We start from the raw sequence: 26,757 nt of genomic DNA, 5'->3' as shown, positions 1-26,757 counted from the left end.
TTCATGTTATACAACAAATTTGACAGAAAAAGTAGTTCAATACGCAGTAATGCTACGTAGTAATTACTATATTTATGAATTTAGCACCAAAATATCACAATGTTTTGAAAACATTAACTACAAAAATGCGTTGGATAATCCAGAACGTTGGATAAGTGAGACTCTACTGTATTTAAATATACAGGTACATGTCTTGTCTGGTTAAGTTTTAAAACATTTCAGTTTGTATCTTTAACTTATAATCTTTAACAGTCTCTTTAAAACTATATTGCTTTGTACAGTTCTCTTTTATAACAGGCTACTTCGAAGAAAACTTAAGCCTCAACTGGCTTCTAGCTCCTAACACTGGCTTCTGCACTCTAACAGACTCAAGCCTCAACTGTCATCCTTTTTAAAACTGAACATTCTAAACAGTCACTGAACCAGTCACATGGTCTGCAGCCCCTCCCACTGCTTCAAGTATACAGAGCTAAGGAAACTGCAAACTAAAGAAAGCATACACTTCAGGAAATAAACCGACACATTATAAAACACACAAACATCTAATAGAGGCTTGAGAAAGTTGCTATCTCCAACATAGGGGTGATTGTGACAGTTTGTAAGTTGGATGTTTGTAACTTGGGGACTGCCTGTAGTCAAAATGAAATCCAAAAAGCAAACCTTGATTTTGCCATTATAAGGGACACCACTTTCCTAAGCCGTTGTCTACAACGGGACTCAAGTATCAAGATTGTGGTTTCCATGAGAGACCCTAGAATCAGACTCCATATGAACAAAATTTGAAACCTATTCATCCAAAAATACCATCCAGTTTCTTCTACAGCTGTGGTAATCTTGGAGTGATGCATTTTTAAATAAAATTTTATTTTGGCCTTTGGCAGAACTCTCTCTTTACAGAAATAAAAATACTATGCTAATCTTTCTCAACTTTAATATACTCTAGGAATGAGGAAAAAAAGAAAATAACCCTTGGAACTGTATTAGGCTATTGGGCTCACTGGACTTCTTCCATTATTTAGTTATACTCACCCACATATTAATAAAGAAATCAAATTGACATTTCCAGTTTTTGAAGCCCACTGGGAGAATGATTATGTCAAAAAAGGCATGTGATGTTGAGTATTATAATTATGAAAAACTATCAGCTAAAAGTCTGAAAACAGGAACTAAATTCGCATAAATGTAGCCCTCTAAGCAAAAGATGTGCATTGCCATCTAGTGACCATCAATGGAGCATACAATGTTTTAAGTTCAGCTGAACAATAGAAAAGCCAAAGCATGGTTTAAGGAGTGGAACCACCCCAGATTTCTACCTTCCTAATCAGTTTGTCGTATTTTAATTGGAAAACTAATATTAGCAGTTTGCTTCCAAGCATGATTAAAATTAGGTTTACAAAATATAGTCTGAAGATTAGCGCTAACCATCTTTCCCAATTTATTACAATGGCCAATACACATTTTGGTGCCTTAAATGTTAACCCTGATTCTGGGTAAATTTGATCTGCTGATTCAAAAATGGCACTAGTTTCCTCCTATCAGTTCTAGTTTTTGAGATACAAATGCCACATACCTGTCTTCATCTGCTCATCTGATAACCATATTGAAGAAAAACTAGAGCGGCTGCAATCTATCTAATGCAATTTTCTGAATCAGTGACACACAACCCCAGGCAAAGGCCTAAAAACCAAGACACCAAGAAAAAAATTTTTTTGGTTGGACTGTGTTATCAAAGCATGGAAGTTACTTTTATGTTAGTTGAAGGAGTTAAAGTGCAAAGAGCTCACACTTTTTGATCTCAAGTTTATCATAGGAATTTAAGAAGCTGTATTATGTCTCAATTGAGTTTGGGAAGCTGGGACATGGAAACGCTTTAAACAGCTGAAGACAAAGATTTTGGAACAACTTGTTCATAAATGTTGGGATACAGAAGTAAATAAAAAAAACATTGACACAACCTTTTAAGATAAAGAACATTCCAGTTTAATCAGCACCATAATTTAAAATAAACATCTTTGATATTTCATACAAATGTGTTGCCACCAGTGTACAGTTGGCTTCATTCTTCCTTGAGGGCATACATAACATCATCCTGGCTAACATTAAGTCGAACTCGCATGTGAAGATATTTATGACTGGATTCGCACAACAAAATCCTACAAGCACCAAGCCGCGAGGCAATTGCCATTGTGTCTGATAGGTTGGGAGTTTGCAGGCCTTCAATTCTACTCAGTGCAACATGCTGGTGAAATATCTATAGGAACAAAAAAGAGTTCATCTGGTTAGTAAGAACAGAACAAATATTGAAGAGAGAACGACGATTATCCTTCTGCTCACCCAACTAATGAGGTATAGGAGTATATTCTGAACCACAGGATTTTGAAAAGAGATTTTCAAACTAGTTCTGGATTTAAAGTGCACAACTGGGAAGACAATTTGTTGGGTTTTTGTATTAGTCACAATCCTGTAAATACTTTCAACACTATATACTATATATACTTTGCTTATTGGAGAGCTATTGAAGATAGGTAAGTCCTGTTGAAGAGGCTGGAGGCAAAAATGACAATACATGGAAGAGACCCCTGGCCCCATCCTGGCTTGCCTTTTGCAGGCAGGTGAAAACATGTCTCCACCATTATGAGGGGCAGGCTGCTGGGGAAGATGTGGGTGGGATTGGGGGAAGCAATCTAGTTTTTAAATGTAATTTTAATTGTATTGTAACTGTTTTAACTTTCACACTTATGACACAAATACTGTATATAATTGTGTTTTTAATTTTTATATTCATATGTGTATGCATTCACCTTTGTTTTTTTTAAATTCTACTGTATTGTGCCATGTCATTGTTAGCCGCCCTTTGTCCCTATGGGGTGGATAAAAATAAAAGTAAATAAAAAAAATAAATTTGGTCCATGAATATTAATGAATTATAAGGTCACATGTGATAGATTACACTGTAGGTTCCTTAAGTATATAGGCAAGGATTCCATTGTGTACTTGGACTGGATCTTGCTACTTTCCCCCCACCGTACCTTTCCATATACTATAAATCCTTCTGGAACAGTCTTTAAGGAGCACAGAGGTCTGTAATTGGATAGAGGGACGTTCTAGTGGGTACCAAAGGTTTTCATCCTGTTCCTATGGATCCCAAAAATCTAACTTTTGTGTTTGTTGCAGAGGCTGGAATTATAAACGAAACGCATAATCATCAAACTCTCTCCGAAATGCATCTTTAAGCTGTTGCATCTTCCCCAACATGGCCATTGATTGGCTAGTGGACAGCAAAGTTGTGTGTCTGGTAGTGACGTTTCCAACTATGGCTGGGTGCACAGCAACGACATCATCCTCTGGGACAATCCAAGAAAATGCCTGCCACTGGAGGTCCAACTCAAAGAACTTCTCTCTCCATCAGCCAGTAAATCACCATGTTTGGCACGAGGTAGCAATACTTAAAATGTAGTTGGCAAGGGGAGACCTGTTGCAATTCTGCCTATGTGGAAATTTACAAGACATTGCCTGATCCAACATCTTGAGCCAAAATATAACATTGAATCTTGAATGCACACAGCCGTTTTCCATTAGGGGATTTTTGGATGCTATAAAATGATGACACAAAATCAGCTATATTTTTTTTAAAACCTACCTGTTGAACTGTAGCCTCCTCCAGTCCTGATTGGCGAAATTCTGCAATTGTTGCTTTTAAGAAGATTTGCTCCTGTAGAGATGAGTTCCTGAAAGAAAACATATGAACATCATGAAATCAATTATACAAACATAACGATTTTGACCCACAAAGGATATCCTTCGGTGTGACAAGCAATATTGAAAACTGTTAAGAAAAAATATCTAAAAGATATGAAAACAGAGTAATAATCCTAGGCTTACTTCAAGAACTCCCAATAACCATATTTTCTGTATTACTTCCTGTAATTTTCAGGATTCCATTTCATAACTATATCTCTAATTGTCTACACAAATATGGAGGGGATATACAGGCAGTCCGTAGGTTATGTACAACTCAATTTGTATGTAAGTTGGAACATGTATGTAAGTTGTAACTCCAGCTAATATATATACAGTAGAGTCTCACTTATCCAAGTTCTGCTTATCCAAGGTTCTGTATTATCTAACGCAGTTTGCCTTTTAATAGTCAATGTTTTTGTAGTCAATTTTTCAATAAATTGTGAAATTTTGGCGCTAAATTCATAAATACAGTAATTATTACATAATGTTATCGTGTACTGAACTGCTTTTTCTATCCATTTGTTGTAAAGCATGATGTTTTGGTGCTTAATTTGTAAAATCATAACATAATTTGATGTTTAATAGGCTTTTCCTTAATCTCTTCTTATTACCCAACATTTTCGCTTATCCAATGTTCTGCTAGCCCGTTTATGTTGGATAAGTGACTCTACTGCATATATTCTTTAGTGCTGGAAAGCATAGGGAAGAGTTAACACCTCTGTGTCTTGTTGTCTGTGCTTCCTGTTCAAAAGATTTCACCTCACTTTCTGTCCCTGTGATAATTGGATGTTGAAAAATTTGGCTTGTTGTGGAAAGCAGTATTAGTGATGAAACTTCAGTGGAGAGACCCCTTTTCCCCATAAGAAGCCTTTCAGGAGTGAATTTCCCTTCTGAGGGGTAGATTTCTCTCACCCCCCCCCATTCTTAACTATGAGTCGTTCGTAAGTTGGGTGTTTGTAACCCGGGGATTACTTGTATATACCAAAATCAGCAGTCCACAACTCTACCCACTTTCTTTTTCTTCAGCTTAGGTTGTGCATAGAAGATCATGTCCTGCAACTATATAGTCTGACAAGATGCAAGCAGCATAATGATAAAGATTCCCACTGAGATTACAATTCTCAGCTAGAGAAAGATGGGATTTGTTATTTTGGCATTCAGTGTCTCTGCTCAAGGCCAAAGGAAAGGCAATCATTTTTGTATTTCCACTCCATTTTCAGGGAAACAGAGTTGATTCTGACCTCATATGGAACTGCAATATAGAGTCAGGGACAACAGGCCACTGGTGTGCCTTTCTACTGTGAACCAAGTTCCAGTGAGTTCAGTGGAGCCTGCTTATTAGTAGCCAGTACAAAAAGCGAACATCAGGTTTGAAATCACATCTTCTTCAAGCAGATGTATTCTCTATACACCAAGTTCACACCTTGGGGTTTACTTTATGTTAAGAGGACATCAGAATTTACTATATGAACGTAAACTGCATGATTAAACTGTCATATTACCGAATTGCACTTATATAAGATGATGAGAACATTTCATCTATGGCTTCCATAACATGTGCCATGCCAACAAGTCCTGAGTCACTTTTCTGTTCACAGATCTCTGTGGCCCTTCTGCAGATATCAAGGCAACGTCTTGCATCACCAGATAAAGCCGCAACCTAAAAGAAAGTATTTCCAGAAAATAATGTTCCCTAAAACGAATATTGTGGATGGGGGGCAATAAGACAGATCATATATAACTCGTTAACAAGAAATTATTTGCTATAAAATTAATTATCTTCCTGGCCCACAATGTTATCTGCTCTATGATTAACATTCAAAACTCTCTTAAGGCAAGAACATGAATTATTTTGCTTTCAAACTACCATGGATACATAGATTGGAACATGCAAATTGAAGCATATGGTTTAATGTCAGATCAATGACTAAAACAGAAACTAGTCATTTCAAACAGACCAAATGCTGTCAAACATTAACTTCAGAGCACCAAAGCAAAAAAACAAAATTAGAATCAGAATCACCACTGATTTTTCTTAAAACCTAATGGAAGCTAGTAACTGATATTTTTAAAATGGATAGCTATAGAGCCAGAGTAAAATACTTCAGTAAAATATCTGCTGTCACTTTGAACATGAACCTAGCTGCACTGAACCTGTCCAATATGCATTTGGGATAGTAGCCTTATTTTTTAAATACCTTATTACCCTATTTACTCAAATTTAATGCTCACCTTTTTTAGAGAATTACCTCGCCAAAATTAGGGTGCGCATTAGATTTGCATCATACGGTAATCATAGTGCTGAGCAAAAGGGGAAGGTGCTTCAGGAGCTGCACATGTAGCTCTTTTTGAGGGACCTAATCTCTAATTTAACAGTCAGGGCTCAATACTATGCAATCATGGGATTTGTAGTTTGGTGAAGCATCAGCATCCTTTGGCAGAGAAGGCTCAAGACCTTGTAAGACTACAGCCCCAATAACTCCATAGCATTGAACCAAAGCAGTTAAAGTGGATTCATTCTGCAGCATAGATGCACCTCAAGGTCTTCTCTTCCATTGCTGAAAGCTTTTGTGTTCAAATACTTTTGTTTTTAAAGAAGGAATTCTAAGCAGGCAGTCACTGTAATGCACACCTTTTTTGACCAAATTACAAAGAGTTCATCTTTGGTCGCTGCATGTGACATTCAAAAGCAAACACTTTTTTTTATTTCAGAGTTTTGAGAACAAAAGTGTGCATTAGATTCAATGGTGCATTAGACTCAAGTAAATATGAGTATATTCCAATTTAGACCATGCTAACTAGGTCAAGATTTTCTAGGACAAACACAGCAGACATATTTTTACATCAGAGCAACACCTGGATGAATACATCCTGGCGTTTTTTTGCACCTCCAGGATCTCTGTTGCTGACTGAAGGGTTTCCGTCACAAAAAAGACATGCATTTCCTCCATACTTTGATCACAAATGGAATTATAGGTCTAGAAATTCCTTATTTTAAACTGAACAATTACAGATTTTTTTCACTATGTGGAGATGGCAACAAATGGGAAGGACTCACTTTAGATAGAGGTAGCGTTACAACTTTCAACCCTTGGAGGTAGTCTGTCCTGCACTAAACTTACCTTTCTGGAAACAAGCTGAATTGCATCCTCTTCAAATGCTTTCAACTGGCCCATCCGGGATGAGATAATTTTCTGTAACTGTTTGAAGGTATATGGCTGGAAAGACATTCTGGTAAGACCCTGGAGGGAAAATTACTGGACTTTTAGTGTGTATTACAACTAAGGGGCTTGTTTATTCCCAAGAAACACGCCCCTTTATTTCAAGCACAGCTTTTTCTTCTGACTTTTGGTATTTTTGTTGCTTATTTTCTTTCTCTTCACAAGCGAATGATGTAAGAATCTTTCCCTTTAGTTACATCCTTCTCTATAGATTCAGTTTAAAAATTATACTGGCAACTACTCACTTGGGTGAAGAAAACTGACATGTCCAGAAACAATGAAATTCACCTTTGAGTTGCTGATACTGGCCAACACACATTTTGGTGCCTCAAATGTTAGCCCTGTTTCTGGGTATATTTGACCCGCTGATTTTGATTCCAAAAATGACACTAGTATTCCCCTCTTAGCTCTAGTGTTTGAGATACAGAACATATGACATTTATAAATCTTCATCTGCTTGCCCAGAGAAAACCATATCTAAGAAAATAATAATAATAATAATAATAATAATAATAATAATAATAATAATATATTTGTAGATTGCCCTATCTCCTTGGAGGGACTCAAGGCAGTTTCCAACACATATGGCAAACATTCAATGCCAACAAAGAAACACATAACAGATTGTATCATAGAAAATAGAACAGCTATTACTATAAACTTATTATCAAATAGAAATTAACAAAAAAATAACTGGATAATCCTAATAGAAATAATCACATAATATAAATTTAAACATGGTAAGAATTTAAAGCAATTAAAATCTTATTAAGAGAAAAAAATGGTTGCCATCAATTAACAGGACGAGCTCAATTCCAGTGTCTAGACATCATTTAGTATATCTAGACAATGTTATATGTCAAGATGTATTAATCTTCCTTCTCTCTATAGTTCTTTTGGGAGGGAGTTCTAGATGCAGGGAGTGATCACAGAGAAGAGAAACTAGCACTGATGCAATCCATCCAGCAGAATTTTCTGAATCAACGCCCCAAATAACCCCAGAAACAGGCATAAAAACCAAGACACCTAAAATTTATTTTTGTTAGGCCGTGTTAAATATGAAGCCAGTATCCAGAAAAAGCTAACCCATTATCTAGCTCCCATAATGTTTGAAGATGCAAAATTCGAAGCCATAAACAACATGTGAGTAGTGAATAGTAAATGCTCTATTTTTTCTCAAAGCACAAAAAAGAGCATTTTCTTTTATAAACAGATTTACATATCCACCGGAAACCCTGGCTGGCATCCTCTGTGGACACAAGAGTCATACTGTACTGCATAAGAACTGCCACAAAGCTGGAAGAACATACCAGCCTGCTAGCTACTCTGTTCATCATGATTCTCTCTGGCAAATCCATAGTGTTAGCAATGGCTAAAACGATCAGCTTGGCATTTTTCTGGGTTGGCCAGTCAAAGAGATTGTACATCACGTTTTGTTTTCTGGTCCACAAAAGGTCAAGCTGGTCAGGGAAAAATAGGAAACAAAGATAAAAGTAAGAGAAAATGCAATTAAAAGATTTGAGTGAACATAGGTATGCTTTATTTTTAAATTTTTACTTTATACAGGCAGTCCCCAAGTTACAAACAAGATAGATTCTGTAGGTTTGTTCTTAGGTTGAATTTGTATGTAAGTCAAAATAGGCACATTTTTAAGTGTAACTTCAGACAATAGTGTATATGTGTGTGTGTGTGTGTGTGTGTGTACCCTTTACGTACCTTATAAGCTTTGGATAGCGTAAGGAAAGGTTAATACCCCTGTGGTGTGTTTTGCTGTCTGTGCCCTTTCAGAAGATTGCACCTAACGTTCTGTCCCTGTGATAATTGGATATTGAAAAAATTGGTTTCTTGTGGAAACAAGGATTGGTGATAAAGCTTCAGTTGAGATACCTATTTCCTATAACTCTTCCAGGAGTGAATTTCCCTTTCTAGGGATATCTCTCTCTCACTTCCTGTTGTCTCAATCCCATTTTTAGCCAGGAGTCATTTGTAAGTCGGATGTTTGTAACTTGGTGATTGCCTCTATACATGTAGCAAGTATACAAAATAAGGAAGCTCATCTACCACATGAATTGTTTTTGTCATTGCAAAACAGGGATCTTCTGGGTGCATATTTATATAACACACCTAACACTGAGACATAAGACAGTGTTTTAGCTTGTTCAGATGCGAACAATAGATATGTACATCTTCTAGTCTTCTGGTTTAGGAAAACTTGCAAAGCAGGCTAAAATTATATGCTTCTAACAATGTAAGAAACTAACCTTACCTCATCTACCACAAGTACTATAGTTTCCCTTTTAGATCCAGACTTGCAGAACATCTTCTCCAGGAGCTCAGCAGCATGATTTGCAGTTGCCTTCTGGCCTGTCAATAACTATATGCAGCATGGAATTAAGTAGAAATTCAAGTTATGGTCTGAAAATTATAATAGATTCTGCTCCACCAGCGGTGCAGTTTTGTGGGTATTTACTTAGAAGTAAGCCCCACTGTATTTAACAAGGCTTCTCCATGAACCACTTTAGAATTGTAGAGTTAAATGGTCAACCCCATCCCAACCTATAAATCAGTGGTTCCCAAACTTATTTGGCCTACTGCCCCCTTTCCAGAAAAAATATTACTCAGCGCCCCCTGAAAAGGGGGGGCGTGGCTCCTGCTCAAGAGGGCGGGGCTGAGCCTCTCCCCTAGTCCAAGATTCAGAGCTGGAAGTGGGAGGTGGGCGGGGCCACAAATGGGCAGCCAGGACTGGGATGGGCGGAGTTACAAGCTCTGAGGCAGGGCTGAGCTTCTATCCCTGTCCTGCAGTCCCTGCCAGGACACCTGGGGTAGGGCTAGAGGAGGGGGAGGGACCTCTTCCCAAGTGCCTGACAGGGCTGAACCACTATACCCCGCCCTATGTTCTAACAAGCGCCTCAGGGGAGGTATACAGAGGCTCTTGGGAAGAAGCCACGCCCACTCCTCTAGCTCCAACCCCTGTGTCCTAACACCTAGCACCTCAGGGGCTCAGCCCTGTCTCCAGTACTTGGAAAGAGGCCCCTCCCCTCCCCCGTCCCTAATAGGTGCCATGACCGCCCCCCCCTGGATCGCTGCAGCGCCCACCAGGGGGCGGTAGCGCCCACTTTGGGAATCACTGCTATAAATCATGAATTGACAGGAATTAATAATGGGAGCATACACCATCCAACCCCACTTGCAAACCTAGAGTGACTCTAGGGCACCACTACAGGTTCAGTTGCTAAGTCAAATGAGAGCAATATGAGCTCTTCAAACATTAAGTTAACAGCTTTATGTAGCCATATCATACCTATAAATAAAAAATGAAGGTTTCAAAACTTGGTAAAAAGTCACTTTCCCCAAAATGAATAGTATGCTTGCTACAGAACTAGATGCTTAAAAATGATATAAGTGGTTTCTTCCTTGTTGAGATTTCTTCTACCATATCTTCCCATTTATAAAAGCAGGCAAGTTAACACTGTTTTTGTGAGCCTTTTTAGTTCAATGTTTATTCAGAGATGCTTACTACCTTCTCAGGTATCAGAGACATACAGTCTATTTTCTCACCTTTAAGATCTGCACATATGCTTGGTGGGGATCTGTCAACTTCATGCCATTGATCTCTATAAACTGGAAGGATGGTAGCTCATCGTTTTCTGCAGCCTGCTGAAGATAATGAATGACCTCATGAACAGTGGCTGTTTTGCCTGTACCAGGAACTCCAGAAATGTACATACACCTGAAAAATTGAAAAAAGGATGGTGATAAATATGATTATGATGGGTATTTATATCCTGTCTTTCTCTCCAAATTGGAGCTCAGAAAACATATGTTGTTAGATAAGATCTATTTACTATTGATGTTCTGGCACATATGACTGTGTTGAATTTTTAGCGCAATCTGCAAAATACTTCATTTCCTTTTTTTATATCCCATTCACTTTTTTCCTTCCTTCCTCTTCAGTATGAATATTGCTTTGCTTTATACCAATCTAAAAATGGTGGAAGACAACACTCACCCGCCTGTCCGATCAATGAGTTTGCTTTCTATAAAGTTACAAATATCCTGGAATTCTTTTTCACGACAAGGCAAGGACTCTGGGACAGCAGACACATGTAGTCTGCAATTAAAGAGAAACAGAAGAAAGCAGACGTCACTGAAGTATTCAAGAGCAACGTTACAAGAGTTCTAATCAAGACAGAAGAAACAGTACTAGGGCACATTCTCATATACTTCTACACTGGTTCCATTCCATAATTCTTTTAAAAACACTGATGTTCTAAATTTGCTACTGGGAAAAATGACACAAAACATGAGAACTAGAATAAAATATTTAGAAGTGCAAATTATGAAAGCAGAAATAATGTAATAGAAACAAACATATCTAAAACCACACCACATGTTCTGATTTCGCAAGGTTTGTGTACTTTATGCAATCCATAGAGAGGAATTCCCATGACTTATTTTAAATGTAATTTGTTTATCTTCTCTTCTCACATATCAGAAATAGTTTACCTCACTCTAGCCTCTTCGAGTGCATTGGCTGGCTTTGGAGTGGTTTGATTTCGCACTCGGATCCTGGGTGTAGCGTCCCGTGGTGTCTTGGGAGTTCTTGGCTCAGGCTGTAGAGAAATATCACATCCACAAAAATCAGCACACTGTCTTTTGTACTGCATCAAATACCTATTAACAGCCAGCTTCAAAATGCTCACGCAGCAAACATTTAAGTATACCAAACGCTACAAAATAGGTTTAATTTAGTCCAACACTAGGTGACAGCTAAGGTGTTGAACACGAAGGAAATGTGGGGCCTGTACATACTGAAGAACAGATCACACAAAAGAGAAATGGTCTTCTCAGGTTATCTGTGTTCATGCTCCTACAGACAAATAATGCTCAGGCTGGAAACTTGTTAAACACACTATGTTCTTTCACTGGTGCTTTTCTTTCTCTAACTTTCAATATCTATTTCTGAAACTCTAAGAAAATTAACCAATTGTTTAGTTGAAATATTTATACATTAAGATGTTTCTTAAATTGTTTAAAATCCACATTTAAACTTACACATGACATTATATTTGAAAAATCTTTTAAAATGTACATGAACAGCTAATAGTAAAGCATAAGCCTTTCCTTTGATGTTGTGTGTGTGTGTGGGGGGGGGGGGGGGGCTCATTCTGGTTAGTCAATCCTGTGTTTAAATGAAGCTTCTTTCTCAGTTGAGATATATAAGATTGCAGTATCAGTCCTTACGGTATTGCAAAATTCTTTGTTCATGTTGCAGCAATAAGCCAACATAACCATTTTGGATTATCTGCCAATTATTCATAATTTAGATTTCAGCAAAGGACTTCTTTTGGGGGAAATGGATAAAATACCACATTTTTAAACTCTTCTTCTAAAGCAGCAATAATAATACAATTGCCTTATCAATAAAGTAATAAGGGTACATGTTTAGGTGCTGCTGTGTGATCAGGAGCCCAATATAAATGATCACATATTATATTGTAACTAGCTAGGCCCGGCCACGCGTTGCTGTGGCGTTGTCTGGTGGTGTTGGTGAGAACTTGTTGAGGTAGTGGTGGTATTGAATGTCTGTTGTATGGTTGTCCTTATGTTTCGTATGCATTTGGTTGTTTGTGTACTGTGAAAGTGGTGAGGGTAGAGGGGGTCTATGTCCCTGTGTAGTATTGTATAGTATTTATACGTTGTCCATGTGTTGTGAATGCTTGGATTGTGTCCTGCTGCATAGTAGAAAGGGTTGGGCTGGATGGCCCTTAGGGGTATCTCCAAACTCTTGTGCCTGTCCCCTGAGCTGAGTGGGTTGCTAGGAGACCAAGTGGGCGGAACTTAGCCTTGTAACTGGCAGCAATTGGATAAAAACAATTATTCCTCTCCCTGTATTAGGACTTTATTTTTCTTTTCTTTTTGTTGTATTAACCTAGAGGCGTGAATGATGGGTTGTGTTGTCAAATTTCGAGGTTGGGGGGCCTGTAGTTTTGTTGTTTTGTCCGCTGCCCTGATGCCATCGCTCTTTTATATATATAGATTAGAGCCATTATAACGTTGTGATTTGAGGGTTGGACTGGGACTTTGAGACCAAGATCTGAATCCCTACTTTTTCATGAAAATCCACTGAGTGACCTTGGAGGGGTCACATTATCTCCAGCTAAGATAAAAGAGGGTTTCGGAAGGGGTTGCCAAAGGGGGTTACTCCAGAAGAGGGCATTTCTATCCCATTTTGAGGAGCCCAGACCAATTAAGACATGGGGAAAACAGACGGTGAAATCTATTCATTTCCTATTGTTGAAAATTTATTTCCTGTGCCTTAGATGTCCCAGGAAGGTCCAAAACCTAGTATAAAGCCTGGAGGGCATTTGAAGGCATCTGAGATCAAAATGTGGTGATGCCATGCTCCATTGTCTCTTGAGTGGCTAATACAACCTCCTAGGCTTCCAGTTGCCCATCTTTGTCTAAGAGAAAAGTAATGGCAAGCATCCCATTAATAAATCTTGCCTCCTTCGAATAAATCAAGGATAGTGTTGCCATACATTCAGATCTGACTGAAAGGCACATAGTAACTTGTAGTACTTTGATTTCATTTGTTGTTAATCATAACCATGCCTGCTGCCTGATCACTACCGTGTTTCCCCGAAAATAAGACACTGTCTTATATTAATTTTTGCTCCCAAAGATGCTCTAGGTCTTATTTTCAGGGGATGTCTTATTTTTCCATGAAGAAGAATTCACATTTATTGTTGAGAAAAAAAATCAACGTTTATTATATACTGTACAGTAGTTGTCATCACAAACCAGCATAATATGTCTAAGGTGGTAATCAAAAGGATTTCCACAGGCACCAAGTATTTACTTGCAGTCAAGTAAACTTTTAACTAAAATAAAGATTCTTGTCCCATGTTGCCATAAAATGCCATAAAAAGAATATATAGCTCTAAAAAGATTATATACAGTAGAGTCTCATTTATCCAACATAAACGGGCCGGCAGAATGTTGGATAAGTGAATATGTTGGATAATAAGGACAGATTAAGGAAAAGCCTATTAAACATCAAATTAGGTTATGATTTTACAAATTAAGCACCAAAACATCATGTTATACAACAAATTTGACAGAAAAATTTGTTCAATACACAGTAATGCTATGTAGTAATTACTGTATTTACGAATTTAGCACCAAAATACCACAATGTATTGAAAACATTGACTACAAAAATGCGTTGGATAATCCAGAACGCTGGATAAGAGAGTGTTGGATAAGTGAGACTTTACTGTAGCTCTAAAGAGTCATCATCTTTTCTTTTTAGTTTTGTATTACTTCTCAGGTAGTCAAAGTTTCCTAATTAATTTTCTCTGTTAATAATTGTTCACAGTATAATGTTTTTGGTGCGTGAAAAAATGACTACAGATATTCCCCCGAATCTTACAGTTTTGCTTGGATCCTTGTCAGATTTTCTACCAGATGATTTCCTCAAATTTTTTGAAGCAGATCTGAGTTGTCTCTTAGGTGTATGAAGCAACTGTCTGTTTTCTTCTTCCTCATCAATGCTCTCAGAATCAGAACTTCCTGAATGAGGATGATAGTTCTCCTCCTCATCGTTCTCATCTTTATCTGTTTCTAAAACACTAAAGCAGAAAAATGTCATTAGTCATGTTTGGTGTTTTGAATACAAATGTCTTTGAACTACAAATAAATACTGAGGCAGGCTCCTGTCAGCTAAATAAAAATTAAGATATCAAGTACAATAAATTCTATTTATTGCTGTGACAACAGAAGGCCTGTTCACTAGAGAACAGAGGGACTATAACATTAAGTTATATCTTGTATATTCAAAAAAGATGCATGTAGTACTTTGTCCCTCTGCTCTACAATCCACTTTTAGGCAAGCAAATCAAAGTGAAATACTGTTTATCATGGCAGACTCCAAAATCCTGTTACTATGTTCTACTGAATATAACTGCTCCCATTGTTACTTTGTCGGCATGGTATTAATGGCTACAAATAACAGACTCAATAGGAATGTATCAGATGTGCTAGAAATTAATTTCAACATCTGTTTTTGAAAACTACAGATAAACAAAATGATATCTCTTGTCCAGGGGGCATTCAAAATCTGACATTTGTCCAGGACTACTATCATTCTAAAAGTATCCCAAATAATATTTTAGATGAGTTCCATAATAACATAAATGATTATTCCATTTATGCTGTTACATTGTGTTATTTAATTTCGACTTTTGTTTTCAATAGACACCTTCTTTAAAAATGTTTTTTCACAATTGTGTCTTATGACTCCAATAGTATTGGGAGTCTTAAGACACAACTGAATCCCATAATTATGATGCAGGATATGGTTCCTCCCTCGTACTACAGGACTATATCCTGTATAAATATAAGAGTGTGTGAAAGGTGTTAGTAAATCACCAAAGGCTTATCTAATCCTCAGCAGTTGACAATGAGATGATAATGGGAAGCCCACAAGTGGAGTATATGTGCAAAAGGTTTTGTTCCCCAGCATCTAATACTGATTTTATATTTGTAACATGACAAACAGACAATAAGGGTCTTTAGGCCTAGTTGGTTAAATAGAAGTACCATGACAAAACCCATACAAAAACTTTCTTCATAGAATGGAGGATGAAAAGATTTCTCAAGTAGCATTACTAAACTTGTAAAAACGGCAAGTAGCAAATAAACATCTTACTACTCCAAAGGCACAACATAAAAATGTAAAACATTTCCTCCTTTATCCCAGGATCTACCACATTATAATATCCTGGAGGAGGGAAAGAGCCCGGGGCTAATCAAAAAGACCTAACTTTAGGGACCTTGTTGGCCAATGGAATGTATGGAACAAGTGGTGTATTTGTTCCACAAACAACTAAATGCTCACATAAAAGAAAATATTTTATGGAAGACTTGTAGGGAAATATATATATAGGCATAAAAAATCTGGTAGTCAGAACCAGATTTGGACCAATTTTCTTGGATTTAATTGATAAGAGTACACAATCAGTTTTGGATCACCTTCTTCTAAAAAAGCCTTTGTATCAAAGAGTTTAATGTGTATATGTGTGTGTGAGGATGCATACAAGACAAACAGGTTCACCCAAATAGTTATTATATACCTATCTCCGTAATGTACCAGGCATGTCTGGACTTTTGAGCTGCATGCAGAGAAAGTATATTTTCTATAAAGAATATATTCATACCCAAGTTGTTGTGCAATACGAATAGCAGTTTTCCGTGCACATTTCCTGCGCGACCGTGGAGTCAATGCTGGACTTCTAGATCTGAATTCCTGTTCTTCACATAAACTACATAGAAAGAATGACACAGGATTCTCTGAATTCCTTGGAAGACTATCTGATTTATAACTCCAGCATCTTTCTGAAGAGTTTAGTATCACAAAAAGAGGTCCTTTACACTGTAAAATTGACACCCCTTTAACTGTCATAGCCTAATACTACAGAATCATGGAAGATTGTAATTTTTCATAGTCTTCAGCCTTCCCTGTCAAAATACTATTGAGTGTTTCACCCTTTGATTTCATAGCATTAAGCCATAGCAATTAAAATTATGTCAAATTGCATTAATTCACTCAAGTGATAAGGTAGGTACAGACAGCATTTAGTTGTATTCACCTGACTTTAAAAAAACCCCTAAAATGCCAACTTTTATTAAGCAGGCCGGCATAGAACTTCAAATTGAAATGCATCTCAATAACAAGCCCAGATATGTCATTAGTAACAAACCTTAAGAGTTTTCACAAAAATCTAGTCATACACATCTATCTAGGTCTATCCTGTTTTCACCCAAGCAAACTATTTGATTTCTGCACCTTAATTCAAGAGAGAAAACGCCTTTTTCCTGTTAGCAATTGTTAAACCACTAGGAGTCAAAAGCACAAAGTGAACTACTACTGCCATTTAGAGACAAATTAACAGATACCTAACAGATGCACATTAAAACCAGTGTTCCTCATTCACAAAGCCTGTCAGAGCTCTTCAATTGTATGTAATCTGGGAATCAAGTATCAATTTATATGTAGTAAATGAAGGCATGTTTATACTATCATATATGTAATATAAATATTCATGATTCCTTGCAATTCTCTAAATTCTTTACTGTTCTAAACATGGACCCACTAACAAGACCACTGAATGAATGATAAAGATTAGATATTTTTAAAACTCCTTAAAAGTTTAGTTCGAATTGAAGTGCTCATCCATATCAGTCTTCCTTACAATATACATACATAATATCTACATGGCGTTGCTGAAGATCATTTACCTCTGTTGATTTCTAAAATTCCTTGCAGGAATTACTGCTTCTTTCTCCGAGTCTTCCAGATGTATGGCTCTCTTGCACTTATTATCCTGTCTGCCTACATCACTTGAATTAAAAGGAAGGAAAAACAAAACAAAAGCATGATGCATAAAGTATAATATCATTTGACATTACTATATATTTTCCCAATAATAAATCTCCCAAATAAATGGGATTAACATCAACATCAACAAGACAGCACTCTTGGTCTCTTAATGTTCTGTTCTGTTCTAGAAAGCAGGGCTCTTCTTTAGAACTTAGAATTGATTGTAAAAAAAGACTACCAGAAAAAGAGCAGTAAGAGTTCTGAGTTTCCCACATGCTTTAAACATCACATCTATGCACCAGATCAAAGTCTTCTCTGAATCCATTTTACTGCCTGAAAAGCACCGTAACATAAACAGACAAGACACTTTCAGCAATTACTTCACTTTTAGCACCCATGGGGGAAAGTCTGTTAAAAAAATGTTATAACATTTTTTTTCAAATCCAATATTGAGAAAGCTTTTTTTATTCTCTATCCTAATTCAATGGCTTGTACTCTAAAGTTTGAGAACAAAGCATTCCAAAAAATCTAATCAATGTTGTTAAAAAGACACTATATTCTTGTATAGTTAGAATTTGAATCTTATTCTCCCACAGTAGCGTAAAGGGTTAAACCCTTGTGCCAGCTAAACTGCTGACTTAAAGGTTGGCAGTTCGAATCCGCAAGGTGCGGTGAGCTCCCGTCTGTCAGCCCTAGCTTCCCACGCGGGGATATGAGAGAGGCCCCCTGCAGGATGGTAACATATTCGGGTGTCCCCTGTGCAACAACTTTGAAAATGGCCGATTCTCTCACACCAGAAGCAACTTGCCTCAATTCGCTTCTAACATGATAAAGAGAACAACAAACATTTTTGAATGCCATCGATTTGGGAGCAGAAGGCAAAATAATCTTACTTCTTGCATTCCTTAGATCCTTCAGGAATTTCTGTGTCTTCCCTCAACAAAATTACTTGTTAGAATAGATAAAATAAGTATATGTTTCGCAGCAGAAAAGATGTTAGAAAAAGATACTGTCACTTACTTTGTGGAACACTCTTTCACAACTGAATGCCTATTTTTTGGACTGTCATCTTTGTTAGTCTTGCATGGAGACCATAGGCCTCCACTAACTCTTTCAGATGCATCTTCCAGTGGTTTGATGTCTAGAAATGGATCTCCTTCATCATTAGCAAAAGGTATTTTTGAAGGAGAACATTTGATGCCACTGAATGTCACTTTTCGCTTTGTAGCTGATCTCTTCAAAGGCTCAATGAAATCAGAATCTAAGACCTCAATTATTTCACATTCTGCAAATCTGCTTCTGGGAGAATTTGTAGGACCTAAAAACAAGAAATGGATTATCATACTTTCGACATATAGGATGATACAAGTTAACAGAAAAGTCAATAACATTTGGTTATGTAGAAGACACAAGACTGCAGCACTTGATAACAGACAGTTTTTCAAGAGTGATTCACTGAAATCTGGCTTGTTATTTTTTTTGTAATGGTATTTAATTCTGACATTGTTTGGTAGTTTTATTTGCTGACTGTTCATTCTGGGTTTTACTGCTTTTAGTCTGTAAACATGTTTTCATGATACATTATACCCTTTTTAAATTTCACTGAGAGGGATTTGTTTTTGGGGAGAGGAAAGGAGGGAAGTGAGAACCTTATACACCAGAACTTTCCAAATATTTCAAGTTGATTACACACTTTTTAGGCCAACAAAATTTAGCAACACAATAATTCAGATTTAGTAGCAAACCAAACATTAAATCCACCCCTTGTAAGAGATACGAACACATACAAGAATTGAGGTAATGAAATGTATGGTGACACAATATATCTCATAAAAAATTTGTAATTTGCATTTATATTTTTGAAAATGTATGATTTATAAGATACATTTCCAAGATTGTTGTCATTTCTTATTACGTTGACGCAACACACCTGCACACTGCAGCCGACAGACTAATGTGTCGCAACACAGTTTGACAAGCTCTGTTATATACTTATGTATAAATTTGGAAATTTTGGTCAAAAATTGACCCAATAAACATGGGTCAATTTATCCACAAGTTGATGTAAGTACTGTACTTTAACACTTCTCAAAAAATAACACCCCTTTCTTGAAATAAAGTGGCAAAAAGTGAGCTCTTAGGTTCCATCTACACAGCCATATAATCCAGATTATCAAAGCAGATAATCCACATTCTATGCTTTGAACTGGATTATATGAGTCTACACTGCCATATAATCCAGTTCAAAGCAGAGAATCTGGATTTTATATGAGTGTAGATGGGGCCTTACTAAGGCCAACCTACACATGAATATATACAATAGCTAAGTAAATAATCTGTTATCTTCCAGAACTATCACATTGGCACACAATATCTTTATAAAGACTCTAATGTTTCTATATAGAACCATTTGAGAACATACTGTTCAGCTGTAATTTCTTCTTTACTGCAGGGGTATGGTTGCCATTGGCTATTCTCTGGGAGTATCTCCGCTTGGCCAAGGAAGACTTTGAGGCTGAGTGCCTCGATTCCACTTCTGGAGTGTTCTTCACATCATTTCTAATACTCTGAAGGACCTGTTCAGGTTCTGCTGCCAGGGGGCAAATAGTGCGTGAGGGGGTCAGGTGGCACTCAATAGAAAAAATCATGTTGTTACTCTTCAGTTTTACAGTGTCTTTCAACTCTGCCAGGACAGCGGGTGGTAATGGCTTAAATCTCTTTCCATCCCAACATTTTCTTATAAAGAATATTTTTTCATCATTTGATCCAGCAGGCAATGTTTCCCAAGGGGACAATGGAATAACCTAAAAAGGGACCAAAATACCAAAAGTTCAATCATTCAAAATTTGCTAAACCTCTGAATACAGAAGTATTCATCAAATCATAAGACAAAAGAAATGGAAAGTCTAATTTCTACTTCTAACAATTTTGCTTGTAGGTCTCATGCTATACATATGTATTGACTCTTTCTATTAATTGACTCTTTTCTTTGATTGTATATAACTTGATCAAACTCGCATGAGTAACAGCTCAAGTAGGAAAGCTCATTTTATTTTGTTTTGGTGTCATCCAGGTATATTAGAATGCAATTCCCATCAACCTCAGCCACCACGGTCATGGGTTAGAGCTGATATATGTAATAATCTAATATATCTGGAAAACAGATAGAGGAAGGATAATTTAAATGACTGGGTCAACACTGTTGACCTTTAGCAATCGTTCATAGAAATTCAATTGTTGGAAAGCCAAATTGTGATGCAACTCAAAGGGCTCTAATTAAACTAGAATTCTTAAATCTAGTCCCATGAGCTGCCAGAAAGCACCTGATCACAGAACATTATCTGGATTAAACTAATATTGAACTTTCTTCTGGAAAGAGGAATGGCTACAGTGGTGCTTCCCAGTTATTACACACCCATGCATAATTTTCAAGCAAATCTTCGAAACTAAAAGCTTTGATGAAGGGCTTCCAAATATTACAAAAATGCTAGAATCAGACTTTTTTCTCATGGAATCACAAGAAATTTCTCTCCTGCCATCCAACTAGACTAGAAACATTATTTTGGACTACAGTTCCTGGTATCCCCTGAACAATGCAGCCAATAGCATGCTTGAAGGAATATTATGTGAGTTTCACTATAGAAACTTTTCTGAGTTCTGCTTCCACCAGATGAAAATTCAGTACGTATACACACCGTGACATTACTAATAATAGATGTGACAGGTATGCTGGTATCTTGTTCAATGTTTTCATTAAAAAATATCTCATGAGAAGCCTCTTGTCCCAAAAGCAACCGGTGTTTGAGAGGTATTTCCACACTGCGAGAGAACCACTCCACAATTGCATGCCTTTCCTGAGCATCTGAGAAAGAAAAACAACAACAAAGCACTTGAAGAACTTCAGTGTCATGATAATAATATTTTTATGTCTTGCCCACCTCTCCTCACGGCCCGAGGCTGGTTACAACATTGTAAAACACACATTCACAAAAAACATTCTTTAAAATACACATATTAAAACGTATTACAAAAAATACATATTAAAATACAGAAAACAAAGATTAAACATAAGATGTAAGTTTAAAATTTGTCATTAAAACTGTCTGGGTATCCCTTATCAAAAATGCTTAGAACTAGAAATGTTTTAAATTTGAGTTTTTGAATTCTAGAACATCTGTATTTGCATATGCATAAATAATAAGATATCTTGGGGTGGGCCCATGTCTAAACACAAAATTTATTTATATTTATTTATATTTCATGTAGTCCTTATATGGCTATTGAACCATCAGAACACAAAGGTGTTGCAATCTTAGTCACCCATTTGGATGATTTTAGGAGTTCAGAATTCCCACACTCTCATTGTCCCATTACATTTGGCTGCTGGACAGTCTTCAAGTAAAGCAAAGTGTATGCATCTGTTAAACTGCTGCAGGGAATTCTAAGATATTGTTAAAAAATATACACTGATTTTTGAAGGCTGATCAACAATAAGGGACTCAACTTGGATGTGCTTGAAAGAAGAGATTACACCACTTGGTAAGAAGTAGTAGTTGTGAGCAGGCTGCTTTTATGAATGGCTGTCCATCAATGCCTATCTTTTCACATTTTAAGTTTCCAAACACCCTTTGATGCCACTGGCCAAAAAAAGGAACCCAAGCCTATCTATTTCAGTCTGTTCTCCTTCAGACACCCAAAATCCCACTTACTGAATATTAAGAGGAGAGAACAAGTACACAGGTGAATGTAGCTAATGAAAAGAATTGGGGTCAGTGTCACGGTTTTCTTTCCTCTGGCAGAATCAGAAAGGTAAACCCCACCTCTACTGCAGCCTTGCATCTCCTTAAACCTGTTCTTATGAGCTAGGGAATGCTCTGGAGCAGACTTTAGCAATACAGATGGAGAGAGCTATTTGCACTAGGAGGCACCCAGCAGTGTCACACCAAATTTAAGTCATGAAATTAAATGTTGGTACATCTTCATTTCACTTGGGGTCTGATTTTTTAATGCGATACATGCTGTTCTGTAGCCCTAATATTATCATTCAGGAACAACTGTAGCTGTAGAAACAGATTTTGACATCTGTATATCCCAAATTATTCTGTATTCAATCTAGAACTCTATTTTAGTCAATATAAGTTTATAAAATAAATACCTTGCGGGGTTGGAATCTTAATAGCCCTATAACAATGGTTCTACTAGAAAAAAATGCAAACTTACCATCTTCATATAATTTTATGAGTCTTGCCACAAGCAGCTCATCTGTATCCTCAGCTTCTATTAAAATAAATTCTCCAAGGAAAACACAGATCACAGCAACACTTTCTGCTGATTTAATAGCTATTCCCCTGGAAAAAGAGACAAATATGTTGTGCATTCTTATATTTATTTATTTATTTTATTTATATACCGCTCTTCTCCCCCAGGGGGACCCAGAGTGGTCTTACGTAATGGCAAGATTAATGCCACATATAATACAAAATATAGTAAAACAAACGATCGTAAAAACACACTTAAAAACCAATATCATACCCCATTTAAACAGTAAAACACTGTGTGGCCATTACAACAGGGCCAGTAGCATTGGGCCAAAAGTCACAGCCAGTCTGTATTCAATTACACATTAATCCAGCGAATACATCAGATTATATCAACCGTATCTTAGGATGGGCCAAAAGCTTGGTCCCACATCCAGGTCTTCAGCTGCTTCCTAAAAGACATGAGTGAAGGGGCTTCCCTAATCTCCCTTGGCAAGGAGTTCCACAGCCGCGGAGCCACCACCGAAAAAGCCCTGTCTCTCGTTCCAGCCAAATGCACCTGTGACGGTCACTGATAACCAAAAATACTTCCTTTGAACTCAGTTTCTTTCTCATGTCTCCCTGCCTTCAGCTACAACTCTGAACCTTCAGCTTTTAGAAAGCCCCTTAAATGATTCTGTTCTTGCTTTTCTTAACTGAAAGCCCCTCCCAGAACATCTGCATGACACTGCCTTATTCTTTTCCTTTAAATCTCCCCAGGTTAAAAAAAAAACAACAACAGCTGCACAATTTCCTATGAGGATGTCGTAGCAGACATCAACTACTGAAATTACATATGAATAACTGAACAGAGCACATATTTCTTCCCTGTAAATTCTGAATTTATTATTTTTCACTTCACACTATTAAATTGAAGTTTGTAAATTCAGCCAAATATATACCTATAATGGGAGATCTGCAGTTGTTTGTCCACAGAGAAGGCTTTCCCAATCCATGTGTAGATGCGTTTCCTCTGGCTCCTTCTATTCATGTTTTCTGTGAAGTAGAAACTTTAGACTATTTTTGAGTGCATGCACACATGGGCAAGTTACTATAGAGAGAATAAAAGAAATTTCAATTCATGACATCCATCTTTTACTTATGGCCCTTCCAAACAAGCCCTATATTCCAGGATCTGATCCCAGGTTTTCTGCTTTAATCTGGATTATATGACCCTGCACTGCTAGATAATCTCAGATAAACAGAAAATATGGGATCAGATCCTGAGATATAGGGCCTGTCTGGAAGGGCCCTTAAACTACCAAATGACCAAATACATTTAAAAGCATGTGCATGGGGCAGCATCTATGATCTACCTTGTCTGCGAGTCACTGAGTCACAACATAGAAAAATGAGCATATTTCTTTGATTCTAAGACACAATTTCTCCCCATAGAAATATCTCTAATAATTGGGGGAATCTTTCTTATCTATGCATATAGAGAACTTTTTGTCTGTTGCTGATACTGAAATTGGTGCGCGTCTTACAATCAATGGCACCGGATAATCAAAGAAATATGGTACTTTGGAACTGCAAGTCTCCCAATTCCCAGAAACTTGGCTGTTTGTGGGAATTGGCAGAATTGCAAGTCCAAAATACCACTGAGAGTTTCTATGAACTCTATGTGGTGTGGTGGTTTGAGCAATGACAATTGGAATGGCTCTGGATTACAATCTTGAACTATTTGGTTTTAATAAGTGGTGTAATGTTTAGATCAGTGATTCCCAAAGTGGGCGCTACCACCCCCTAGTGGGCGCTGCAGCAATCCTGGGGGCGGTGATGGCCACAGGTGCATTTGCCGTATGCATTAATACATATATCTTTCTGTTTAATTGCTATTAAAAATTTAAATTAATTTCCAGGGAGCGCTGAGTAATATTTTTTCTGGAAAGGGGGTGGTAGGCCAAATAAGTTTGGGAACCACTGGTTTAGATGTTTTAATTTTATTGACTTTAATGTAAATGTTTATTTTAATTGCATGTTGTTTTTTTATGGCACTGAATTGTTGCCTATATGTAAGGCCGTTGTGAGTCCCCTTCAGGGTGAGAAGGGTGGGGTATAAATATGGTAAATAGATAAATAAATAGGACCATGATTCTGGAGACTAAAGTCGGCCATGGAAACCCACTAGGGCTTCATTCACACTGTTGCAGGCTAAATGTAGTTTCATGCCAGTTTAACTGCTATAGGATCTTGGGAATTGTGAGGCACCAGCACTCTTTGCCAGATAAGGTTAAAGGTCTTGTAAAACTACAGCTCCCAATCCCATAGCATTAAATCATGGCAGCTAAAGTGGAGTCAATTTGCATTAAATTCTACAGTGTGACTATGAACAGGTCACACTCTATCATAGTCAGAGAAAAGAAAAGAAACCCCTCTTCTGACCCGAACACCATGACAGGAATGCATCTACACTGTAGAATTAATGTGGTTTGACACACTCAGTGCCATGAGATCGCGGGAGTTGTAGCAAGGTCTGCAGCTTTAATAAAATAATAATAAAATAAGAATAAAACTTTATTTATACCCCACCACCACCTCCCCGAGGGGAGGAGCGGCTTACATGGGGCAGAGACCCAAACAACATAAGGACAAAATATAAGCAATATAATACAAACCACAATATAAAAAAGATAAAACAGTAATACAATATATCAATTAAAACAACAATACAAGGATAAAAAATTGCATTTAAAACACATAAATGGTAAGACCATAATAAATAAAGGATTATTAAAAACCCTCTGGGGCTGATTAATTAATGACCATCTCACCGAAGGCCTGCCGAAACATCCAAGTCTTCAGTTGTTTCCTGAAGGAAGATAGAGAGGGAGCTAACCTAAATTCCCTGGGGAGGGAGTTCCAGAGTCAGGGGGGGGGCACGGCTGAGAATGCCCCCCTCTCTCTCTATCTCATCCCCACCAAACACAGTTGTGAAGAGGGTGGAAGTGAGAGGAGGGCCTCCCCGGATGATCTCAGAGATCGGGTGGTCACGAAGATAGGCTTTCCCTGCAACAGAGAGCTGGTGCTTCACCAAACTACAGCTCCCAGTGGTGTCAATCTGCATGAATTCTACAGTGTAGTTGCACCCAGGGTCGCCATGAGACAGGAATGGCTTGAAGACACACAGGAACGACACCACTGAAACTGACAGGAAACTTTTTCAGACTAAAAGTTTGTGAAAATGAATGTAGCTTAGAAAAATTCAGAATTTTATAATCACTTGAAGCCCCCCACACAGCTGAATACAATCCCACATTTTCTGCTCTGAACTGGAATATATGGCAGTGCGGACTCAGATAACCCAGGGCTCTTCCACACAGCTATATAACCCAGAACATCAAGGCAGAAAATCCCACAATATCTGCTTTGAACTGAGTTATCTGAATCTACAGGGCCATGTATTCCAGTTCAAAGCAGATATTGTGGGATTTTATGCCTTCATATTCTGGGTTATATGGCTGTGTGAAAGGGCCCTGAATCCACACTGCTATATATCCTAGTTCAAAGCAGATAATGTGGGGTTTTATTCAGCTATGTGGAAGGGGCTTCAGATAACACAGTTCAAAGCAGATATTGTGGCATTTTCTGCTTTGATATTCTGGATTATACGGCTGTGTGGAAGGACCCCTAAGGCCCTTCCATACAGCCATATAACCCAGAATATCTGCTTTGAACTGGGTTATCTGAGTCCACGCTGCCATATATCCCAGTTCAACGCAGATAATGTGAGATTTTATTCAGCTGTGTGGAAGGGGCCTTAGTCCACCCTGCAATATATCCCAGTTCAAAGCAGATAATATGAAGTTTGATTCAGCTGTGTGGAAGGGACCTTAGATAACACAGTTCAAAGCAGATACTGTGGGATTTTCTGCCTTGATATTCTGAGTTATATGGCTGTGTGGAAGGACCCTGAGTTGCCTAGACCTTACCTGCCCCTATGAATGCCCCTCCTCACCAGGCAGAAAGATCCTGAAGAGAAATCGGCGTGAAGCACGAAGAAACTCACTTCCTTCCTCTTTCCCTCCCTCTTTAGGACGAAACTTCGCGCCAAAGAGGGTTGACCACGCCCCGGAAGTGAGCGAAGAGAACGTGCCTACGTATTCGCCATGTT

The 26,757-nt window shown here is 37.7% G+C and overlaps 1 protein-coding gene across 2 annotated transcripts; it reads right to left on the bottom strand.

The window, feature by feature from the left end:
- Window positions 1-1,956: 1,956 nt before the first annotated feature.
- On the bottom strand, window positions 1,957-26,723 carry orc1 (origin recognition complex subunit 1). 2 transcript variants are annotated; one of them, XM_062978303.1, is made up of 18 exons: window positions 26,576-26,723; window positions 23,546-23,639; window positions 22,567-22,694; window positions 21,042-21,208; window positions 19,769-20,150; window positions 18,367-18,664; window positions 17,265-17,366; window positions 16,184-16,288; window positions 14,398-14,596; window positions 11,469-11,575; window positions 10,972-11,073; window positions 10,521-10,692; window positions 9,229-9,336; window positions 8,273-8,422; window positions 6,864-6,983; window positions 5,244-5,401; window positions 3,641-3,728; window positions 1,957-2,251 (listed from the first exon to the last, which is right to left on the bottom strand). In XM_062978303.1, the coding sequence occupies exons 2-18, from the start codon at window positions 23,632-23,634 to the stop codon at window positions 2,057-2,059; spliced, it is 2,670 nt and encodes an 889-aa protein (XP_062834373.1). In that variant the 5' UTR covers window positions 23,635-23,639; window positions 26,576-26,723; the 3' UTR covers window positions 1,957-2,056. The 2 variants fall into 2 exon arrangements, with proteins under 2 accessions (XP_062834373.1, XP_008107787.2); XM_008109580.3 differs by having other exon boundaries at window positions 26,602-26,722.
- Window positions 26,724-26,757: the final 34 nt, after the last annotated feature.

The sequence above is a fragment of the Anolis carolinensis genome, chromosome 4 (genome assembly GCF_035594765.1).
Source record: "Anolis carolinensis isolate JA03-04 chromosome 4, rAnoCar3.1.pri, whole genome shotgun sequence".
Classification (NCBI taxonomy): Eukaryota; Metazoa; Chordata; class Lepidosauria; order Squamata; family Dactyloidae; genus Anolis; species Anolis carolinensis.
The sequence above is the reverse complement of the archived record's forward strand: the minus strand, read 5'-3'. Positions and strand labels throughout refer to the sequence as shown.

What these genes read in the sequence shown, in the direction of transcription:
- orc1 (XM_062978303.1), bottom strand. Translation starts at nt 23,634, where the DNA reads ATGAATAGAAGGAGCCAGAGGAAACGCATCTACACATGGATTGGGAAA. An exon ending in CTATTATTAGTAATGTCACG is followed by an intron (nt 20,151 to 21,041) that starts GTGTGTATACGT and finishes GTCCCTTTTTAG; the next exon opens with GTTATTCCATTGTCCCCTTG. An exon ending in CGTATTGCACAACAACTTGG is followed by an intron (nt 14,597 to 16,183) that starts GTATGAATATAT and finishes TTTCTGCTTTAG; the next exon opens with TGTTTTAGAAACAGATAAAG.